This window comes from Hypomesus transpacificus, chromosome 9, assembly GCF_021917145.1.
Source record: "Hypomesus transpacificus isolate Combined female chromosome 9, fHypTra1, whole genome shotgun sequence".
Lineage (NCBI taxonomy): Eukaryota > Metazoa > Chordata > Actinopteri > Osmeriformes > Osmeridae > Hypomesus > Hypomesus transpacificus.
In genome coordinates this window covers 791931-815236 of record NC_061068.1, presented here as the reverse complement: position 1 = coordinate 815236, position 23306 = coordinate 791931, and the positions used below count along the sequence as shown (strand labels likewise).

The 23306-nt window shown below is 47.6% G+C and overlaps 2 protein-coding genes across 10 annotated transcripts; both read right to left on the bottom strand.

Moving 5' to 3' along the window:
* Positions 1–6: 6 nt before the first annotated feature.
* Positions 7–12339, bottom strand: cttnbp2nla (CTTNBP2 N-terminal like a). Its single transcript, XM_047026503.1, has 8 exons — positions 12014–12339; positions 11354–11519; positions 6643–6783; positions 3930–4151; positions 3436–3543; positions 2809–3117; positions 2317–2511; positions 7–2055 (listed from the first exon to the last, which is right to left on the bottom strand). The coding sequence occupies exons 2-8, from the start codon at positions 11390–11392 to the stop codon at positions 1453–1455; spliced, it is 1617 nt and encodes a 538-aa protein (XP_046882459.1). The 5' UTR covers positions 11393–11519; positions 12014–12339; the 3' UTR covers positions 7–1452.
* A 726-nt stretch (positions 12340–13065) lies between these two features.
* LOC124471093 (butyrophilin subfamily 1 member A1-like) lies at positions 13066–19580 on the bottom strand. 9 transcript variants are annotated; one of them, XM_047025438.1, is made up of 8 exons: positions 19511–19580; positions 16325–16389; positions 14945–15307; positions 14584–14865; positions 14367–14498; positions 14214–14264; positions 13734–13804; positions 13066–13451 (listed from the first exon to the last, which is right to left on the bottom strand). In XM_047025438.1, exons 1-7 carry the CDS (start codon positions 19555–19557, stop codon positions 13779–13781), a joined length of 966 nt encoding a protein of 321 aa, XP_046881394.1. In that variant the 5' UTR covers positions 19558–19580; the 3' UTR covers positions 13066–13451; positions 13734–13778. The 9 variants fall into 9 exon arrangements, 7 of the variants coding, with proteins under 7 accessions (XP_046881394.1, XP_046881389.1, XP_046881390.1 ...); XM_047025433.1 differs by having other exon boundaries at positions 13734–13778; XR_006956485.1 differs by having other exon boundaries at positions 13734–14264.
* Between the last annotated feature and the right edge of the window lie 3726 nt (positions 19581–23306).

The window sequence follows — 23306 nt, the reverse complement described above, 5'->3', positions numbered from 1 at the left end:
CTGTCTGTCACTTCCTGTGTCCTAAACACACCCCGCCTCCTGTCTGTCACTTCCTGTGTCCTATACACACCCCGCCTCCTGTCTGACACTTCCTGTGTCCTATACACACCGGCCCACGCTTCCTGTCTGTCACTTCCTTGGTCCTATACACACTCCACCTCCGCTTCCTGTCTGTCACTTCCTGTGTCCTATACACACTCCACCTCCACTTCCTGTCTGTCACTTCCTGTGTCCTATATACACCCCGCCCCCGTACCTATCTGACAGGAGGAACAGCCTGTCTTCTTCCTAAGCATACAAGCAGGATTTAGAGGATTTTTATACTCTGATGCTAAGCAATACATACAAAATATAGTATGTCAATGTTTTTAAATACAGTTACTTTGTGCAGCCTGAGCAGTATACTATTTGGGTGATAAATATGTAGTCCTACTGGCATGTTTTCTCATGTATATAATACAATACACTGTACATGTTTCTAAACAACAGCTATGAGGACATAATATACTGAACATACGGTATAATCATCCATAATCATCCAAATCTACACAATATTATTATCAATATTATAACTATAAATAATCCCAGAGATATTTGGAATGTGAAATCAGCGTGCATGGAGTTTGAAAATCTCTCACTGTTTTTATGAAATTAAAATATAAAACCGTTCCTGTCCTCGTTGTCTTCGATATCAAAACATAAAACTCGGACAGGTAGACTTCACCTTGGAGGAAAAGCATCATCAGCACCTTCTTCACAACACGCTTAACAGTCACGTTTAATCAGCAAGTTGGCACATTTGAGTGTAATCCCTCATTAAGTCACATACATCCATGTTGATCTCATAGATCTTTCAACGCATGATCCCCCCTCACTGAGTGCTCCTGACTGTATCATAGTGATTACTTTTGTAAATACCAGATCAGTAACCAAATAAACACAAGCAGATGCAGAACCCCCCCACGATATACAGTGCTATGCTTAAATCAATTACACAATGTAAATAAATAAATGATAATGCATGACAGTGTTCAGGAGTACCTCTGAGCATTCAGGAGTACTTGGGGATATTCAGAAGTACTTCGAGTACCTGGGAGTATTCAAGTACTTCAGAGTACTCTCAGAAAGTAGGAGGGAAAGACCAAACTAAACAGGCCAGCAACACAGCCAGGCCAGGCTACATCAGACCAGAACAAGCCAGAACTAGATAGAACCAGCCAGGACTGGCTAGAGCAGCTCAGTCTGTTCGACCACACTGACCACCACACTCACTTCCCCTCCGACAACCGAGGAGCAACCAACAGCAACGCTGCTGAGGTGTGTCCCTAGCCACAGAGATACCGTATACTCAAGAGTTTCCATCTCCAATCATCTCTGATGCCAACAGTTCACACGTGTTTGGAGCGGCCCTGAGCTGGCTAGCTGGTGGACGACACCACCTTGTCCAGCTGGCTAGCTGGTGGACGACACCACCCTGTCCAGCTCCTTGACCCCGTCCTGGCTGGAGGTGAGAGCACAGGTGGACGACAGCTCAGCCATGTGTCCGGCCCTGGGGCTGGGGCCGGGGGAGGCCGGGGACTGAGCCAGGCCGGGCTTCTTGGGGGGGATGGGGGGAGGGATCCCCCGGTCAGCACGGGGGATGGAGGGGGAGCGGAGCCCCAGAGGAGAGGCCCCCGAGGCCCTCGCCGTGACGGGGGAGGAGGGGGCCAGCTGGCGATAGTCGGTGCCGAAGGGAGAGCTGTTGGAGGGGGCGGGTTTGGAGGCCCCCTGCTGGGTGGTGAAGCGGGACAGGACCTGGGTGACGGTGCTGCGGGCGAGCTGCCTGATGGGGCTGGCCTCCGGAGGGGATCCGGGGGACGAGGGCGCGTCCCCGGGGGGTAGGGCACACTGGGGGACAGGGGACTCTGGGTCAGCCTGGCCCTCAAACTTGTGGCGAGCAGCGTGGAAGCGCTGGTGGATGCCTGCTTGGTAGGACGACTGGTAGCTGGGGCTGGGGTTAGGGCTGAGGCTGGGGTTAGGGCTGATACTGGGGTTAGGGCTGAGGCTGGGGTTAGGGCTGAGGCTGGGGCTGATACTGGGGTTAGGGCTGAGGCTGGGGTTAGGGCTGATCCTGGGGTTAGGGCTGAGGCTGGGGCTAGTGTTTGGGCTGGAGCTGTGGTGAGGACTGAGGCTGGGGTTAGGGCTGAGGCTGGGGTTAGGGCTGAGGCTGGGGTTGAGGCAGGAAGTGAGAGAGGGGACTGTGCAGCTCTGGGAGAGCTGGGCAGAGGAAGGTGTAGAGGCTGGGACAGGAGTGGAGGCTGGGGGAGGGGTGGAGACTGCGGTAGGGATGGAGGCTGTGGTGGAGGCAGTGGCAGGAGAGGAGGTAGCGCTAGGTGTGGAGATAGAGCGGGAAGCCAGGACAGGGGTGGAGGCTGGGTTAGAGACTGTGGGGGAGGCAGGGGCAGGCCCGGGGGGTAGCTGCGTGTTCTGGTCGTTGTTCTGGTCCTGAGCCAGCCTCTCAGCCTCCAGGATCTGGACACCCTGGGGGCTGTGGAGGCCATTCACTCTCAGAGGAGGAGAGAGAGGCGGCTCCCAGATCTGGCCCTGCCTGGACAGAACCTTCCTCTGCCTGCCCCGGCCCCCCTCCTGCCCCCTCCCCTCCTCCTCCTGCTCCTTCCTGCCCCCCTCTTGCCCCCTCCCCTCCTCCTGCCCCCTCCCCTCCCCCTCCTCCTGCTCCTTCCTCCCCTCCCCCTCCTCCTTCCTCCCCTCCCCCTCCTCCTGCTCCTTCCTCCTCTCCCCCTCCTCCCTCCTCTTCCTCCCCCCGTCCCCCAGCTCCCTCCTCATCTCCTCCAGCTGCTCCTGAAGACGCCCGCCCTGCGCCTCCTCCTTCCTCAGACGGGCTCTCAGCTGCTCCCTCTCCGTGTCGAACTCAGCCAGCTGCTCCTCCAGCTTGGCCTCCATCCTCAGGGCCCTGGTCCGCTCCTCCTCCAGCCGGGCCCGGAGGCCCTGCGCCTCCTGCTGCTCCTGCTCCAGCCGGGAGGCTAGGGCGCGGGACAGCTGCTGCCTGCTCCTCTCCTCCTCCTGCTGCCTGCGCTGCTGCTTCTCCTGCCGACGCACCTGGCCGCGTTCAAACTCCAGCTGCACACACACACACACAGGGCCGACCGCACACACACACAGGGCCGACCGCACACACACACAGGGCCGACCGCACACACACACAGGGCCGACCGCACACACACACAGGGCCGACCGCACACACACACAGGGCCGACCGCACACACACACAGGGCCAACCACACACACACACAGGGCCAACCACACACACACAGGGCCAACCACACACACACAGAGTGGTCACCCAGCAGTCACCCTAACCTCCCTAGCAACCTTAAATCACCTGTTCCTCTGACTGGTATGGATGTGGAAGTTGTAGCTGTGCGGCGAGGGCCCTACCTGCTGCAGCAGACGCTCCCTCTCCTTCTCCAGGATGTAGGTGACATCGTCTCCTTCCGCTGTGTCCTCTGCATGCCTGCGCCTCTCCTCCTCTAGGTCTGCGATGACCTGGGGCCACCACCAGGGGGCGACAGACACACATGACTGACAGCACACCAGGGCATTCTGCTGTTTGACTGTCCTTCCATGATCACTCTGATCTTGTTGACACTCTAACCCCCATCACGGAAGAGCAGAGGCAATCCCTATGTTCGCTTCTGATTTGGAAAACCTGAAGATTCTAGGTTCTGATTCAGCTTTGAGAAAAAAGGTTTCACACCCATGCACACAAGTACACACACACACACACACACACACACACACATAGTCATCCTTACTCACCCTACCCTAAACACAGATATACACTCACCCACCCTGCCATGTATTGGACAGACAATTCTTCTAACTCCCACCCTAACCCTGCTCCTACTTTGCACACACACACACACACTCACCCTGCGGTGTCGAGTCTCAGCTGCAGCCAGCTGCACCAGCATCTTCTCCTGCATCGTCCTGCATTGGCCCACCACCAACCTGAGGACCACCAGGGGGCTGGTGGTGGCCCCCGGGCCCCCCGGCCCCCCCACAGCCTCCCCATCCCTCTGCAGGGCCAGGAAGGGGTCGCTCAGGGAGTACATCCCATAACGCTCCTGGAGGTACAGGTCTCTACGCTGAGCCTGCGGAGAGGAGGGGGGAGGGGAGGGAGAGGAGGAGAGGGAGAGGAGGAGGAGGAGGAAGAGAGGGAGAGGAGGAGAAGAGGGAGAGGAGGAGGAGAAGTGGGAGGGGAGGAGGAGAAGAGGAAGGGGAAAGGAGGAGGAGAGGGAGAGGAGGAGGAGAAGAGGGAGACGAGGAGGAGAAGAGGGAGAGGAGGAGGAGAAGAGGGAGACGAGGAGGAGAGGGAGAGGAGGAGGAGAAGAGGGAGACGAGGAGGAGAGGGAGAGGAGGAGGAGAAGAGGGAGACGAGGAGGAGAGGGAGAGGAGGAGGAGAAGAGGGAGACGAGGAGGAGAGGGGAGGAGGAGGGGAGGAGGAGAAGAGGGAGAGGAGGAGAAGAGTAGGAGAAGGGAGTTTGTTAAAGTTTGATTTGATCACAGTTCTCTTTACTGTCACAGTCGAGCCAGTGGTCTCTGTAAAAGAAAAAAACCTTTAAAGTTTTTCCATGTACGTTTTTTTTTACTTTAGGCAATTGATATTTAACCAGGCAAGTATTAACTGTACCGTAAGCAACAGTAATTCATTTTGTCCAGAGGGCCATGAGAGGAAAAGAGGAGGAGATGAGAGGGAACCTCACATCTTCTCACAGATTCACTCCAGAACCAGAAGTCTGCCTGATCTGTTCATGGACCGAGGTCATAATAAGCTTATTGAAGTTTGTGAGCAAAACAACCGCCTTCCCTATCTTGGGAGAGTCATAGATACAAATACTTTCAACCTGTGTGTTTCTAACAAACAGAGGAATATGTATGACGTCATTCATGCTATCTGTGTGGGCATCTGTGCGGCCCAGGGAGGGGCGTGGTGGGCTGTGTTATGTGATCTGCTCCGTGGGGACGCGCTAAGAGGCAGATCAAATGCACAGCAGAGCAGGAACAGGAAACCTCAGAAGACCCCAGAGGCTAGTGTCTTCAGCATGGACGCACTATGGTGGTCCTGGACGCTGTCTGGTCCCTGACAGCTTGACTGACCCCTCCCCCATCCACACCACTCCTCACTTCAGCCTCCTCCACTCAGGTCCTCCCTACAGGCATTTCCTCCTCCCTTCTCCTCCCCGTGGCTCCTTCACCCTAATCCAACACTGTGCTCACTGCCTCCCCCCCCCCCCTCCTCGCCCCTTGCCTCCCCTCTTCACCCCCCTCCCCGTCCAGTAATGCATGACCAACACAGTGCATGGTGCTCACCCCCCCCCCCTCTCTCGGTTCAACAGTGACGACCTGTGTGTCACGCCCTCTTCGGATGTTTAAAAATGCTCTAACCCTCACTCACACACACATGCGGTCTGTCTCTCAAGCTCACACACACAAATCTCTGTCCCACACACACACACACAGATGGTCTCTTGCTCTCTCCCACACACACACAGTGACGTGGGTATGAAGGGAAGTTGTTTGTCTATGCTGCTCAGCTCATAATCAGGTTCCCTCCTTGCCTCACTCCCTGCCTCACTCCCTGCCTCACTCCCTGCCTCCTTCCCTGGCCATGCACACACACACTTCTCTGAGCAAATGAAGATCTTCAAATGTAAGCACTTCCATTTTGTGTCTGCAGGTTGGCAACTGAGACTTAAAGAAAACAGGAAGTGATCGTGACTGCTTCCTGTATTGAGAATCAGGTTGTGCTTAGGCAGGGCAGTGGCCCTTGGCAGACGGCATGAGTCACAGTGAGCAAAGCATTGTGGGTAATGGCTTACAGAGTGTCCTCCCTGTGTGAGCTGGTGTCTGAGGACTGACCGTCTGACCGCCTGACTGGACCACAGTCACTTGTCACAGACTGTGACACATTACGCCTGCTTTACACTATCGCCCGTTTTTACCGACTGTGAGACACTTTTCAACGCAATCCCTATGTGTGACTGCATCTCCAAGTCATACCTCTCAACTTCATGAACGCAATACTGTAAACCAGGCGTTAAAGGTGACGCACAAAAAGAAGCAAACATTTTTTTTGTTTACAATTGAGACGTTGAAATAAAGGAGAGGAGAAGAGGAAGTCGAGAGGCCAGGCTCCATGTCAAGCAGGCAGACAGACAGACAGACTGACAGGCAGACAGGCAGACAGGCAGACAGACAGACAGACAGACAGACAGACAGACAGACAGACAGACAGACAGACAGGCAGGCAGGCAGGCAGGCAGACAGGCAGGCGCTGGGCCAGCTGGAGCACTTCTTGCCTTAGAAGGCCTGATCCCAGAAGATGAGAGGAATGTGGTCTAGACACAACACAGGCACCGCACAGGGAGACCACTTCTCTACTGGTCTCTCTCTCTTTCTCTCTCCCTCCCTCTCCCTCTCTCCCTCCCTCCATCCCTCTCCCTCCCTCCCTCCCTCCCTCTCCCTCTCTCCCCAGAGCTCCCACTGGAGGGAGGGGAAGGTGGGCTGTGGACTCACCCTGAGGGAGGGGAAGGTGGGCTGTGGACTCACCCTGAGGGAGGGGAAGGTGGGCTGTGGACTCACCCTGAGGGAGGGGAAGGTGGGCTGTGGACTCACCCTGAGGGCCTGCAGGGCCTGGTCCCGGGCCTGCAGCTCTCCCTCCAGCACACACAGCAGGCTCAGCAGCTCCGCCCTGCTCAGGGTCTCCATGCTCAGCTTACACTCCTGGAGACAGGGGGAGCAGTCAGTAAGGTGCTAGGGAGTAGAGGAGCAGTCAGTAAGGTGTTAGGGAGGAGAGGAGCAGTCAGTAAGATGTTAGGGAGGAGAGGAGCAGTCAGTAAGGTGCTAGGGAGGAGAGGAGCAGTCAGTAAGGTGCTAGGGAGGAGAGGAGCAGTCAGTAAGGTGCTAGGATGGAGAGGAGCAGTCAGTAAGGTGCTAGGATGGAGAGGAGCAGTCAGTAAGGTGCTAGGGAGGAGAGGAGCAGTCAGTAAGGGGCTGGGGAGGAGAGGACTAGTCAGTAAGGGGCTAGGGAGGAGAGGAGCAGTCAGTAAGGTGCTGGGGAGGAGAGGAGCAGTCAGTAAGGTGCTGGGGAGGAGAGGAGCAGTCAGTAAGGGGCTAGGGAGGAGAGGAGCAGTCAGTAAGGTGCTAGGATGGAGAGGAGCAGTCAGTAAGGTGCTAGGGAGGAGAGGAGCAGTCAGTAAGGGGCTGGGGAGGAGAGGAGCAGTCAGTAAGGGGCTAGGGAGGAGAGGAGCAGTCAGTAAGGTGCTAGGGAGGAGAGGAGCAGTCAGTAAGGTGCTGGGGAGGAGAGGAGCAGTCAGTAAGGGGCTAGGGAGGAGAGGAGCAGTCAGTAAGGGGCTAGGGAGGAGAGGAGCAGTCAGTAAGGTGCTAGGGAGGAGAGGAGCAGTCAGTAAGGTGCTGGGGAGGAGAGGAGCAGTCAGTAAGGGGCTAGGGAGGAGAGGAGCAGTCAGTAAGGGGCTAGGGAGGAGAGGAGCAGTCAGTAAGGTGCTAGGGAGGAGAGGAGCAGTCAGTAAGGTGCTAGGGAGGAGAGGAGCAGTCAGTAAGGGGCTAGGGAGCAGAGGAACTGTCAGTAGGAGCCAGGCTACAGTGGGAAATCATTATGACTTATTGCTCACAATGGGGAAAGGAACGATGGTATTTCTACTGAAAATACAGTCAAGACATTCATCAACCCTTAATGCAGCATAGAGTGTAGAATCCATCACATGATTTTACACACTGAAGGAATCTGAAATGTTGTCAAATCCGCTTCCACTTCAGAACCAAACTGATGGATTATTATTGCTATACTATACTTATACTACATCTATACTATACTTGTACTATACAATGAAGTGGTAGGCCATTGTGAGACATAGAGAAGGCTTGTTCTGTGTAATGGACTGTTCTAGATCCACAACCACAGCACGCCAACAGGGACAAATATGCTTAAGCTCTAAAGCATTTAGCAAAGACTATAATTTCAGTCCAAACAGCTCCACTGTTAAATCTGTGAAAGCCTCTCGCAGGCCTCTTGGTTCCAGCTGGGCCCAGCGGACGGCCATTAGCAGGGGCCGTGTCAGGACGGTGACATCACTTCCTGTTCCTGTGGTGCATGCTCGAGGACTGGGAGAGCGTGGCTAGTGAACTGCAGCTCAATGAGGAGTCACAAGGATCTGACACACGCCAACATGTGGTCACCAGATCAGGAGCGCACACACACACACACACACACACACACACACACACACACACACACACACACACACACACACACACAGACACACACACACAGACACACACACACACACACACACACACACAGACAGACTACGACACACACACCATCTCCAAATCCTATCACTCGTGTCTGACAGTAGCAAATAAACTGACGATTAATATTTGAACTTTAAACAATTTCACGATAACTAAAGTGTAGCTCAGTTCTAAGTTCTCAATCTCCCAAACAAGAGGCCTTGTCAGCGTGGGGTTTTGTTAAAAGCTGGGCCGAGAGCGTTTGAAATGTGCTGTGGTCTCTTCGGAGCCTCCACACTCTCTAATCTGAGCGGTCTGGTGTGTTCTGCTGTGGTCTCCCCACCTCAGACATGCCACCACCAGCAGCAGGCTGCTCCTATAGATACAGGCTTTTCAATGCGCCCTACAGGCCTACAGCAACGTTCCACAAAACACTACATACATACAGCAGACTTCCTTCAACCAGACAAACTGGTAAACTGTCCAGAAAACAGAGAGATGCGTTTATAACCAGATCCACTCTCTCTGTCTCTCTCTCTGTCTTTTTCTCTGTCTCTCTCTCTCTCTCTGTCTGTCTGTCTGTCTCTCTGTGTCTCTAACACACACTCTACCCTAAGTCTGTGGGCCATGCTTCAGTCACACGCCAGCTGACTTCTGTGCCCCCCCTCCCCAGCCCCCCTCCCTGGTCCCCCCTCCCCAGGCCCCCCCTCCCCGATCCTCTCCTCCTCTGTGGTCCGATCTCGGTTCCACATCATGAAGTCATCAAGAGGAGATGGAGTGTTGCGTAATACAGCGGATCACAGCTGGCTGGCCTCTCTGCTACCATGCCGACCTACCCCTGCTCTGGTCTCTCTGTCTCTCTCTGTCTGTCTCTGTCTGTCTCTGTCTGTCTCTGTCTGTCTCTGTCTGTCTCTATCTATCTGTTGAACAAACCCACGAGGAACTACATTTTTTTCTAGCATCTATAACTAATGGACAGATTAGTCTGACTAGAGACTGTGACCATCCTGTATGGATCAGTTTAATACGATAATATTGGCATCAATGGTTCTCATTTACAAAAAGAAAGTCTGAAAAGGGCACTTCCTTGCTTTGAAAAAGGAAGTGTGATTAAACTTCAAGCTCAAGAATTGCAATTCCTCTTTAATCCCGAGAACAAAGTTCGAAAACTTCAGGCCAATAACGACCAAGCTGTACTCGCGACAGCGGCACTGAACGCAGAATGAAACTCTTCTCCCCGATAGTCTGTGAAGCTAGCTACTCCGTTAACAAGCTTACCAGCAGCTCCAAGGAGCTCGCCAGCCCTGCCTACACTGGGGCTGTGGTCAGCCCACAAAGAGAGGATGTCAATTAGGCTTCGCTAGCTTTATATACCTCCTCCACTTAGCTTTCACAGGCCTGTTAAATTCACAAGCTGCTCGGGCCTCGAAGAAAGTGGGCTGCGTTTGTTTTGAAAATGTTGTCCCAAAATGTGTGTGTGTCTGTGTGTCTATAACACTGTGTATAACACAAGACCTCCGCTAAATAGAACCCTTTTGGAACCTAAAGAAGCACTCTCTGAAAAGGGGGTTCCATGTAGAACATTCACATAAGTAACAGTCCTGAAGAGAACCTTTTAGAAACCCGAGAAGGATTCTACAAAACACAGAACCTCCACTCGTATCAGAGGGTTCCCTATTTTCTGACGCTAGCACGGGCTTCTGCGCCCTGTTATGACTGCACCATTCTCACGCTTCCTGATATACACGTCTGTCGTGAGGCTGGTCCGCACGCACCAGTGTTGTTCAAAGCAGCACCATGGGAAACACAAATATTCCCACACTACCTTTCTTCCTAGGCTTCCTCCACAGAAGCCCTGTCTATGTAATCCTTTCATCCCCATTTAAATCCAGTCAGTCAGTCAGTCACCCATGAGGATCAAACTGCAACCCTGCAGCCTAGAACCACTGCAACACTGTGGACTTCCTTCTATTCATGAGAAGTTTAAAAAAGAAGAAGAGCATCATCACATGAATAAACAGCAAACCCCTTTAAAAAAGGATTGAGGGTGTCAAATTAGTTATGCAAGATAGTTGGCATAGTCTGGTCTAAATCTATCACTTAGCATGGGTTATTCCGGGACTAGATTGAAGTGTTACAGCTTTCTGTAGGTCACGCTTCCTTTGCCTAATTTAATCTGTGCTGTCTCTTGGTCCGACCGCACACAAACAGCGAACAGATGCCACGGCCTAATGGATGACATCCCTGGCTGGCCTTCTGCACGGTCAGTCACTGCGCCGAAGAGGGGGAGAGAACTGGTGCTCCAGATGCTTGTCATATGAATGGCTCCACGGAGATGAACACAATACAGTGTTTGATTTCTATGAATGGAGGAGGCCTCTCGAGAGAGACCGAAGTGACCCCCGTTTTTAAAAAAAAGTCTGGAATACCGACAGAGCAAGTAGGCTAAGCGTAAATGAAGTATACTGTTATGCAAAGTGCTCAACGATGGTAGACTACGTATTTCTCTGTGAAATGGCGCCTAATAGAAATGCTAGCCTTTAAGAATTTAAAGTTTAAATAGTGTGGAATTAACGACGTTGCGACGTTTTAAGATACAACCAATGGCCTATGATTTTACTTGTCTGTCCCTATTTAAAGTCAGGTAGCCTATCAAAACTGGGATAATAGAATACTCGGGAATAGCAAAATTGGATTAGAACATTAGGTACCATCATAACATAATTCGCGGATTCCAAAAGCGGGATGTGAGTAAATGTGTTACACTTTAGAGTTACTAATGAACAAGTTTTATCATGTAGATGCGCATAATTCAATAAAACAAAAAATGTGAACAATATATAGCCTACATGTTAGCGTTACACCAACGCAATAAAAAAAACTTAATTTAAAGATGATGATAAATTCAATTGTCAACTGTAAAGATTTAATAGATAATAGATGCCTAAGATATCCTACGGATATCGCGATGGGTACCACGCGTAATTAAATACATAGGCCCTACATCTAGAGACAATCAATCGTTTTCGACAAAACAATTTACCTTCATATGTCCGTTTGATGCCTTTAAAAAGTCCAACATGAACTTTTTAACTGTTGTCAAAGACTAGCTCCTTGTGTCTTCCAGATTCCGATAACGGAAGGGATGGACTCTGCGACGTTTGACACGTAGGCCGGCCTATCAGCAAGGCCGAGTTAGATGGACTGACCTATGAGAAACAAGGCTCAGATGAAGGGGGCGGGGAGAGGAGGTAGTCGCGTGGAATTTGGATGGATTTCTTTGTTTAGACGTTTTCTGCATTTCACCCTTTTACAAAAAAAACTTATAACATTGCATATAATTTCACAATTACGAGTTGTGCGTTATCAGAAGTAGACTCAGAAATTCCCGAAACTGATTAAAGTCCTAACGTACTTAGTTTTAAGAGAAAACCTTCACTGCGCTAATAGTAAGATAGACTACTCACTACTTACTACGATACAGACCATTTCTCATCAGCATTTTTTCAGTTAAACCAACACGTATGACACACAAAAACGAATTTCTAAACAGGATTACTGGAGATTACCCGAGCAATTGACACAGTAAATCAGTCAATAGTGACCTACTGCCCCCTGGTGGATTAAAACTATTGAACGACTAGGAAACGTCACTTAGCTCAAAACACCGATAACAAATTAGGCTACATAAATTCTCACACACGCTAGCCATTCCGGTGTTGCTTTGTGTTGTTGCACGTCTCATCGTGGCTGCAGTCAATGTTTTGTACGTCATCCTCCTCCCCGCTGAGAAAGAAGAACTTAGCCTAACAATAATAGCCTAAAGCCGATTCATTCAGCAGACTTCTATCCAAAGCGATTTACACCGGGGATTTCGAACTTGCGGTCCCTTGATCTGCCGTCATGCTCTACCACCGCCCTAATACCTATTTCTAACGAAGGAAAGTAAGTCAGAATTTACCCAGCTACAGGTAATAACTTGCCTCTCTGGTCCTCTTTAACTTTCAACATCCTTTCACACGCAACCCCCCTTTTATCTTTGTTTATCATCAACACTTGGTAACCACCCATCGCCACAATAGTTCATGCTTGACATCACATGACGGCATGCTTGAGATTGCATCACAGGCACCGACCAAATGGATTTGTGGTCGGCGATGACCAATTAGTTCCTTGCATTTCACCATCACTGTAATTAGCTACACTTAATAACAATGTGACGAGCAAACCTTGAAATTATGTTACCATAACTAGGTTATAGGTTAGGACTGGGTTGTAAAAAGCTACAGTACTGCACAAAGTCAACATGACTATTAAAATATGTACACATGTTATTTTAGTCTCTGCTATGACAAGAGTGTAAAGGGTGATACGACAAAGGTAACGCCTCTCTACACTGCGCTCTCTTGTGTTGCACCTAGCATCTTCAATTTCATAATGGTTGGGTGTGATGTATGGGGATGTATTGCATGCTCCAAGGGAGCCGTGATGTAGGCTATGGCTTCCATACACATACCCATAGACATTACCATAGGTAAACCATAGGGAGTCAGGTGGCTGAGCAGGTAGAGCATCGGGCTAGTAATCTGAAGGTTGCCAGTTCGATTCCCGGCCGGTGCACATGACGTTGTGTCCTTGGGCAAGGCACTTCACCCTACTTGCCTCGGGGGAATGTCCCTGTACTTACTGTAGCGTCTGCTAAAATGACTAAATGTAAATGTAAAAACGGTTTTCAGAATCGTGTTTAATCGCCAAGTAAGTGGTCACAAACAAGGAATTTACTTTGGTTGGCAGGTGCATACAGTAAACATAACAAACAAGATAAAATGTAGAAACTGTACAAAAAATGTTTTACAAAAAGCTTGACGTGTTACTGCACTCGTCACACATGTAAACACACGCACATTTTTCAGTTTTAACAGAAATGGATGCAAAACCAATATTTGTAAAAATATTCTGATAGATCTCACATGATATGACAGTCCTACTAGGTTCCATAATATGCAGTGGGGAGTAGGATTCTGGCATGGTCTTCAATCAAACAAGTCTTGAATCTGTCACCTTCTTCACAACGTCACCGTCTTCATCACTGTCTGTACAGGCTCCACTATCACTACCATCATCCTCGTTGACTTGACTCCCTGATGATGAAAGAGTGTCTGTATTAGCATCCCCACTCGTCGGCAACAACACAAACACCACTAATAATGGCTGGGGTGAATAGTAGGTGTTGTGAATGAGGCTGGCTGGCTGGGTGAATTGTAGGTGTTGTGAGTGAAGCTAGGGTGAGGAGAGAAAGACCACACCAGTCTGATAGTAGAACTCATTCAAGGACTCAACCAACACACAACACACAAACACAAATATACTGCACACACACACACACACACACACACACACACACACACACACACACACACTACCTGGAAGCACTGAGACATCTTGTCCATGTGGTTCATCTTCTTTACCTAGAAGTATTTGGACACTTGTTTCCCTTTACAGTCATAAACAAGTGTTAGAAATACATGGGGGAAATACCTTATCTACCATAAGACATAAATACACACACAGTTGAGTGTGTCTTACTAATTGTAATACCTAATGATGTACGTTTCTTCTGAAAGTAGCAGAATAATAGGTGTTGTGAGTGAGGCTGAATGGGGTGAATGGTAGGTGTTGTGAGTGAGACTGGGGTGAATAGTAGTTCTGGTGAATGAGACTGCCCTGCTGACTGGGTGAATGGTAGGTGTTGTGAGTGAGGCTGGGGTGAGAAGAGGAACACCACACCAGTCTGATAGTAGAACTCATTCAAGGACTCAACCAATAGGAGGCCCTCCTCAACCTCAACACACAAACACAAACATACTGTACACACACACACACACAACACACACACACACTACCTGGAAGCATTTGGGCACTGCTCTGTGGCTCATCATGGTCAACGTGTTTCCCTTTAGAGTCATAAACATTGTTAAAAAGACAGGGGGAAATAACTTGTCTACCATAAGACATAACTACACACACAGTTGACTGTCTCTTAATAATTGTAATACCTGATGATGTACGTTTCTTCTGAAAGTAGCAGAATACTGCTACTCCGATGAAGATGGCCATGTTTCCAGCAACAATGGCTATTGTTGGAACTATTGAATCATAGGAGGCACCTTTCAGCAGATATAGTTGATCTGTAAGTCACAGGAGGGTCAACATGATAAGGTTGCCAGACAGAAGTAAAAAGCACAAATTAAAAATAACAATAAACAACCTCACCAGGAATGTGGATCTCTGTCTCCCTGGTCTGGTTGAGTCCCTGCAGCTCAACTCTGCAAGTGAACATGTTGGTGTCTGTCTTCTGTACGGTCACCTTGCTTCTCACAGTGTAGCGTCCGTCAGGGTCTTTGTCTGTCTGTGTGACATCAGCATGGAGGAGTTGTCCCTCACTCTCCCTCCACTCCAGCTCAGGTTCTGGGTACCAGCTTTTGGCCACGCACTGGAGAACCATCCCAGTGTCGTTAACTCCCAGGATGGATACATCTGGTATAGAAACCATGCCTACAGTGACAGACATGCGACTATCAGAGAAATCAGGAACCTTTCAACGTTAACATATTCTCTATTTTATCTAACGTACCAACACTGAGATGGATGACGGTCTCCTCCTGGCTGTCTACACCTACACCTGTCTTAACAGCACGACAGGTGTAGCTCCCCTCATCCTCCAGCTTCACTCCGAAGAGTTTCAGGGAGACGTTGCCCTTGACCAGTTCTTCTTCAAACAGCATTGTCCGGTCTTTGTAAGATGGATTCTTGCCGGCATTTAAGTTACGGCCTTCTCGGTATAAATGTACTAGATTCGGTATACATTTCTGGTCACACACTGACCACACCACTGTCAGGAACTCTGCATTGATGGGAGGTTCCAGGGTACACGGCAGGATGACATCATCACCAGCTACAGCACCGATGGGGTCAGGTGAACCAATCAGCTCAAACTCTATTGGAAGAACAGACACAAAGACATAATCCATCTGGGACTATCAAGGGGAGCTTAATAAAAGTATTTTGTATATGCGTGATGACATGTCTACGAAAAATAAATAAATTTTAAGGACAAAACTACCAAGCCTTACTATGAACTTTTTTAGTCAATCTCAGAAGGTCTGAAACACTTACACCTACAGTATTTTATAGTAGAGTAAACATTTTACTTGACATTTTACCTTCATCTACAGTATACTAGTGCACAGTGCCCATGATGCAGTCAGTGATTAGGATGTTTGACACAAATACAGATTCCTGGAATCTGGGTTTTGGATTCGACTCCATGAGGCCACCCAACAACTTCCTTCTGCCACCGCATTGCCACCCCGGATGAAAATCTCTAGATCCGCCCCTGAGCTTAGTTCAATCGCGGTAGGCTATTTAGGCATTAATCTATTCTGTCAGATCTATTGTCATTCTGTTAGCTAGCCAGCCCCTTTGAAAACAGCTGAATATCGGTTGTAAAAGCAAATTTGCTTCTAAATAACAAAACCAGAATTTCCCTATTTTGCTTACTATGGTAAATTGCATTTAATTGCGAAAGCCTTTTTTGATTGCATGAGTTAAATCGCTGCAGCCTACCGCGTTGGATTATAAAAAAGACACCATCAAAATATTAACTTTGCAGTGCCCATTTCTCGAGTCAAAATATTCTTAGGAAACTGGTCCTCTGGTCTGCAGTAAATCAGAGTGAAGCTTAGGAAACTGGTCCTCTGGTCTGCAGCAAATCAGAGTGAAGGGGCTGTGACGCGAAGAGACGTTTGAATCGCGATTCAGTCCTCTAGCAGTTCACATCGATTCACAAATGTAAAAAACCTTGTTTTTATAAAAACTTTTGAGTTACCAAAAGATTCCCACCCCTAATGTGGGTGTCTGCTAGATTATAACGCTACAGCTGTAATATTTTCAGCAACATGTGTTTAGTCAACACAGGTGTGTTTCTGCATCTTGATAGCACACAAAGACTCACCAGCAGTTATGCCTCCAGGGATGAGGAGCACTAGGAGACACAGGAGTAGAACCAACATCGCTGACCTTGGAGACACACACACACACACACAAGTATATTGACATTGTCTGATAGACAATGTCCACTAGCTTGTCTCATTCAGCTTCCTGTCCCATTAATAACTTCTTCTTGTGAAACACATTGTTGTGATCACATATTGGGAGTCAGTTGAGAGGAACAAAGTAGTTTTTTGTTTTGTTTTTACTGGTGTAGCATTTAATAATTGTTGTTATCTCATTCTCAATTTGTATTTTGCAGCCGGATTTTGCCATTAATTGCCATAAAAAAGATAACTGCCACCAGGAATGAAGGGGGCAAAAAAGTGTTGATCCATCCTCATAAAGATCGCCTGAAAACTCCCTGGCCCTGTCTATATGGCGTAATTTTGATTGATAAGTGTTTCCGTGTCATTTATCTTCAGGGCTGAATCTTGGGATTTTTGGCTAATATTTTAATATTGGTTACAGTAGCTAGTCTAATGTGAACGTAGTTGTATCAGTTTATGGGTTGACAGACTTCCTTCGATTGCTATCACAGACCTTCCTACACTGGTGGCAATGTTTACAGGTAAAATATTTCAAAGAATAGAGACGTAATATGAGTTGAAAAGTTTGTACGATTTTTGCCTCAGACCAATGCATTCAATTTGAAATTCTGAGGGATTTCGTTGGAATTCTGCGCTTGCGAAATATTTAGGATGAACATGATTATTGCTGGCACCACAGCTTTCCCCCCTTATGGGCGGGCCTGCTAATACCAGGCCAGGTGTGTCAGGTGGGAGTCAGATGGCTGAGCGGTGAGGGAGTCGGGCTAGTAATCAGAAGGTTGCCGGATCGATTCCCCGCCGTGCCAAAAAATGACGTTGTGTAGGCACTTCACCCTACTTGCCTCGGGGGGAATGTCCCTGTACTTACTGTAAGTCGCTCTGGATAAGAGCGTCTGCTAAATGACTAAATGTAAATGTAGGTAGGACACGCTAAAATACACTTGCACTTAGAGATTCATGGTGTGTAATTGTAATTTGCTTAACTACATGCTCTTATGGTTTCTTCCCTTTAGCACATATTTTTTGGTTGTTCACAATGTGTACTTCTGTTTTTGGCTACCTGCAATGCTTTGGGGCTATCTTGTTGTTATTATCAGTGACTTTGTAAAGCTCTCTCTTGGAAGTCGCTTTGGATAAAAGCGTCTGCTAAATGAATAAATGTAAATGTAAAATAGTAATAAAACTACCTGCAAAGGTGATATTTGCCTGGGGCCGTTCCATAAAGGCCGCTCAAAAAATCCGTGATTAAAGTCCCAAACCTGACTTGAATTAACCTAACAAGTCAGTCTGGGCTAAAGCGGTTCCTAAAAGGCCAATTCTAGTTCACGTTCTCCGACTAATTCAAGTCAGATTCAACTGTGTGTGCACCCGAGCAGCCCGAGAGGTAGAACATGGATCATATCGATCCACCAGAGCAAAAAGCAATGCTTCTAAAGTTTGTGTGTCTAGGGTAGCCCAATGTATTTTAATTGTGTTTTTGGAATTGTTTAGTCATGCTAGTTCATTTTCTGTGTTTGCAGGCTGCTATGTGGGTGAAAATCACAATAAAGTTCCTTGGGTGTCCTCATCAAAATCACTCAGTTATCATAAACATATGACAAAATAATGAAATTCTGAGGTTGAATAATAAATGGACAAACATTTACACACATTAGGACAAGTCTCTTGTAATGTGTTTCGCTCTTATTATACAATTTTCTTTGATTTGGTAGATGTGATTTTTGGATGTTTCACATGCTCCTCTAAACTTCAATGATTGTTCAAAGTGGTTATATGACCTTTTTAAAAACGTTTTTAATGTTCTTATTGTCCTCATCAAGTCATTTAATAAATCAAGTAATTTGAATGATGCATTACAATTACAACAGTTATTCCACACATTTAATATATTAGGTTTGTAAGGGATGGTTTTGTAATGTATTTTTCAAAGAGAGTTTAAGTGAAATACCAAGGAGATATAGGGAACGTTGAGATGAGCTTAATGAGTCTTTTTCTACTGATACCTTAAGGCACTTTTGGCTTGTTTACACACACTGGAGCCCCCTCTTGTAATGTTTCTAAAATATATTATTGAATCTTGGGTCCATCAAAGATTATTGTTTATTAAGTATCAATTAGCAAAGTCGGTCAACATGTGCATACAGCTTGGTGTGTGTGTGTCTGCTACTAAAGAACCTGCTGCTGTGTCGTCAAGATTGTAGGTCTACAGATCACAGGTAAAAAAAGAAAAAAGCTAGTCGTTGCTGCCCTCTGGTGTTGAGAAGTAATAACACCTCCAATCATTGCACATCTCCCTTTCTCTCTTTTTCACTAGTGCCAGTATGCATAATACGGCGAATCAAGCAAACAAACGAGAAAATGTCTCGTTATACCATTTGTGGTATATGGTTATTCTGTTATTCCAAAATAAAACAAAACAACGGAAACCAAGCATTTCCCCATTTGGTTCTGACATCCGAAATGAACAAAGCGATATGACGAGCCTATTTCTTTTTATAATTTTTTGCCAGATATATGCCTACCAGCATAAAGGATATGGAATAATCTAAACAACAATTAATTGCTCGTTATACCATTTGTGTTATATGGTTATTTCATTATTCTCCCCCAAAAAAATAACAATCAAAAGCAAGCCATTATAACTAAATGTGGGTTTAAGTAGCCTAACTAAAATGACAACTATATTACGGCCCTATTTTGCGTTTGTCAACACGGGTTGTAAATCAATGGCCACCAGGTACACGGACCAGGCTACTACTACTACTACTACTACTACTACTACTACTACTACTACTACTAGGCCTACTAGTAATACTACTACTACTAATACTAATGGTACAACACCAGTCAAAAGTTGTACCTCCAGTTCTCCAGTTTTTTATTTAAGCAATGAAAATCCAGTGTTTAACTAAAAATAATCGTAAGCCTAAACGGTAAACGAACAAGAGTTAAGTTTATGTTCAACATTTTAAGTTAAGTGTAGGCTACTTAGTCCTATATAAGTTATTTACTTCACATTAATCTGTATGCAATTCGTTTTTTTCAGAGGCTATTTCGTATAGTCGGACTTCATAAAGCTATTTGGACAAGAACGTACTTACAGGTTTAGCCCTACTTGGTTTCTTCGTTGACTGTTACCATACAGCATAAACCATAGGGTGAATTTGGGTAATTTTTGCATGCATTTTTTCATCGGAGCTTCCTGATCAACTAGTGCACTGACTCTTTCTGTGACATCACACCAATCACGTTTTGTGATTTCAGTCACATAACATCCATGCTTAGGGTTGCCACCTTCAATACTGAAAAATTAGGGACGCCTGCCGCAGCGGGGGCCACAACTCTCGGGGCCACGATGACCACAGGCCCGATGACGTGCCAGTGGTGGTAAATCACAACTTAAAACATGTTTTCATAAAAATATTAAGATTGATACATGGACATTATAAAAACATATCTGCTATTGAAATCAGTGTAAACAGATGCCCTCAGTCTCTCTCTATCCCAACTCAAGTGGTCATATGTCAGCTGTGACGATAGGCCAACAAAGTTTGACATTGAGACCACAAAAAATAAGCTTTTGGAGGAACTTGTGAGAGCCATATTTTACTTATTGAAATTAACAGATCCATAACTTATTAACTTTAAATTAAACAAATGCTTTGATACTCAAAAAAGTATATTGGAAAAAATAGATATAGTGCAGGAGACTTGCAAATGATCTTCCATGAACATCATGAACATGATAACATCAGTGGACCAGAAGTGTGCAGTATTGGAGCATGTAGAGCCTACTACATTTTATAAGTGTACTTCTTATTACGCGGGGGGCAGGGGCATATCTAGCCATAGGGCTGGAGCCCCCCCAAAAGTTTCATTAGCCCCCCAAAAACGTTTTATATTCTTTTTTTTTTCTTTTCATATATTAAATATAAATGTGTTAATTTCTATTTCTAAAACCACTAGAGGACACTATTTAAAAGGACATTTTAAAAAAATATTCTGGGAACATGCCCCCAGACCCCCCTAGTTTTGCTGGGTCACAGGAAAAATTATAGGTTTTATCTAGGGACTTAGCCCCCCCAAAAGTAGGAATCTAGATTCGCCCCTGGTGGGGGGTATCTGGAACTGCCTCCGCCATTCTTTCAAATCGACTCTACACCAAGAGACCCGCCTTCTTCTGCTTCTGATTGGCCTGAGTGAACCTATTAACCAACGATGGCAGCGAGAATTACCCATCAGGGGCAGAGTAGGACAAGTCTTCACAGAATGCGGGTGGGATGATTTGCATGGGATGTTTTGCATGGGATGATGCATTAAAGACAAAACTGATAATACGGGACGAGAAACCCGTCCCGTATTGATTCAAAACGGGACGCGCTATGGAACGGGTGGCAACCTACAGTCAAAGTTCTGTCGTGTAGACATTGTCATAGCAGGGAAGAAAATGCTCTGGAGTTCAGGTGTCCCACAATACCCAATGTCCCAGATTACCCGAATTCACCCTAGGCTACCTGCTTGTTACAATGACGAAATTAACACTGAACCAGGAATGACAAACTTTTAGCGTTCAAATCAACGTCAATAAATACATCTAACCAATTAGCCGCTAACTCGTCATTTGTTACTAGGTATATATATACAGACAGTGATTTGGTGTATTGTTTTGATTTTGAGCGTCTGTGTGAAAGGGCCAAGGAAATGAGACTGAAAACATAATCCGAAACTTCTCAGTTAAACATTTGCTTTGACTTTTAAATAACATGTTAAACACATTTTGAACACTTGGACCACACCAGGCACACATAAAGCAGCACGGTGTATACATCGTGAATAGGTTTTCCTACAGTGCAGTTTTGCTACAATATCAGTCAATGGTCAACAATATTTTGAGAAGTATCCTAGCTGAATACACTCAAAAAGTTTTCTCGTCGAGAAATGCGAGACCTGCCCGCGATACATCACACCGCCAATAGATGGCAGCGTCGTGTTTCTCAAGCTTCCTTCGTATCTCCTCATCGAAGATGACACTAACCGTACATAACAACACTGCATTTTTGACAATCGTGAGACATATAGGCCTATTGTCTGTCTTTTTTAAGAACTGTCATTCCCAATCAAATAACCGTCCTGTCAGTGTAACAGAAAGTATCATTAAATCAACAAAGACAAGATTGATGACTTTACACAAATCCTTCTGTCAAAACCCTTATATTATTCAGTTTTATGATTGTGTGGCATCTGTGCTTGGTTTAGGGAGAGGCTGGGAGCCCCAGCCCCGGCCCCAGCCCCGGCCCCAGCCCCAGCCTCCCAGCCCCAGCCCCAGCCTCCCGGCCCCAGCCCCAGCCCCAGCCTCCCTGCCCTGGCCCCAGCCCCAGCCTCCCGGCCCCAGCCCCAGCCCCAGCCCTGGCCCCAGCCCCAGCCCCAGCCTCCCAGCCCCAGCCCCAGCCCCAGCCCCAGCCCCAGCCTCCCGGCCCCAGCCCCAGCCCCAGCCCCAGCCTCCCGGCCCCAGCCCCAGCCCCAGCCTCCCGGCCCCAGCCCCAGCCCCAGCCTCCCGGCCCCAGCCCCAGCCTCCCAGCCCCAGCCCCGGCCCCAGCCTCCCAGCCCCGGCCCCAGCCCCAGCCTCCCGGCCCCAGCCCCAGCCCCGGCCCCAGCCCCAGCCCCAGCCCCAGCCCCAGCCCCAGCCTCCCGGCCCCAGCCCCAGCCCTGGCCCCAGCCCCAGCCCTGGCCCCAGCCCCAGCCTCCCAGCCTTAATGGAGGGACTCTATTTCAGGCATTTCAATTAAGCAGCTCAGCCTTCTGATTGCCTGCTAGGGAGACGCAATGCCCTCAGTGGCTGTGTCCTCTCCTCTCTCCTCTCTTCTCCTTTCTACTCTCTCGCCTGTCTTCTCTCCTCTTCTCTGCTTCTATCCTCTCTTCTCTCCGTTAATCCCTTATCTCCTGTCTTCTCATCTCCTTTCCTTCTCCTCTCCCCTCCACCTCTCCTCTCTGTCTCTCTTTTCTCCTCTCCCTTCCCCTCCTCCCCTCCCCTCTCCTCTCCACTCCTTAGGTGCTGTGGAGATATCATCATGCTGTACAGAGAAGTGGATGAACTGCTTTGTATTTGCACTTGCACCCGGGATTTAGGCTTGTAATGTGTGTATTGTACATTGTCGTCTGGCTAGAGAAAAGTTGCCCCGAAGTTTTAGCTTCCTATCGGAAAAATAAATAACTGTATTTGTTGGGGAATATTGTTGTGTCAGCGTTTTTTGTTGTTGTTACTTTTTTCTCGCATTATTTTGTCTTCAAGCAATAAAACATTTTCTTGCTCTCTGACTTGTCAGTTGATAATTGCTGAGAGAGGTGTTTCTCCTGTTCAGGGATATTCTCCTCAAGGTGACCCGGCTCCTAAACAGCCTGGGAGACATCAAACATCAAAAAGCCCAACCTTGTAGATGTTTAGGGGAGTCTCTCTCGAGCCCAACCACTGACACGAAGGTGTCAGACGATAAGTTTAAGAAAAGGAGGGGACATATGTGTGAAAGGATGAACGTGAAATTGAACAGACGGATTAATATCTGATCCGATTAGTTAAGTAAAAGAGGGTTGTGAAGTGGACCAGACTGATGAAAGAATGAATTGAATGAATCTCCAGAGTTGCTATTTGTTCCAGCAGCTCGACACGGTTCAGAAAAGATCTCGCGCTCTGAGGCTTAAGTTAATTCTTTCAAAGTCATTTTTCCAGCACTGTAGAATGGTAGTGTTTGGTGGGAGTGTGTTTGGTACTGCAGACAATGTCCTCAGTGTGTATGTACTCCAGTAGAGTGTGTATGAGTGTATATGTGTGTGTGTGTACCCCTGTAGTGTGTGTGTGAGTGTGTGTGTGTGTACTCCTGTAGAGTGTTTGTGTGTGTGTCC

Coding starts and splice junctions, on each gene's coding strand:
- cttnbp2nla (XM_047026503.1), bottom strand. CDS start 11,392: ATGTTGGACTTTTTAAAGGCATCAAACGGACATATGAAG. Junction 3,118..3,435: donor GGGAGCGTCTGCTGCAGCAG/GTAGGGCCCTCG, acceptor GTGTGTGTGCAG/CTGGAGTTTGAACGCGGCCA. Junction 2,056..2,316: donor CAGCCTCCATCCCTACCGCA/GTCTCCACCCCT, acceptor CCCAGCCTCAGC/CCTAACCCCAGCCTCAGCCC.
- LOC124471093 (XM_047025431.1), bottom strand. CDS start 19,557: ATGCTGTATGGTAACAGTCAACGAAGAAACCAAGTAGGGCTAAACCT. Junction 14,499..14,583: donor GACAGAGATCCACATTCCTG/GTGAGGTTGTTT, acceptor TGTGACTTACAG/ATCAACTATATCTGCTGAAA. Junction 13,452..13,733: donor AGATGTCTCAGTGCTTCCAG/GTAGTGTGTGTG, acceptor TTTCATCATCAG/GGAGTCAAGTCAACGAGGAT.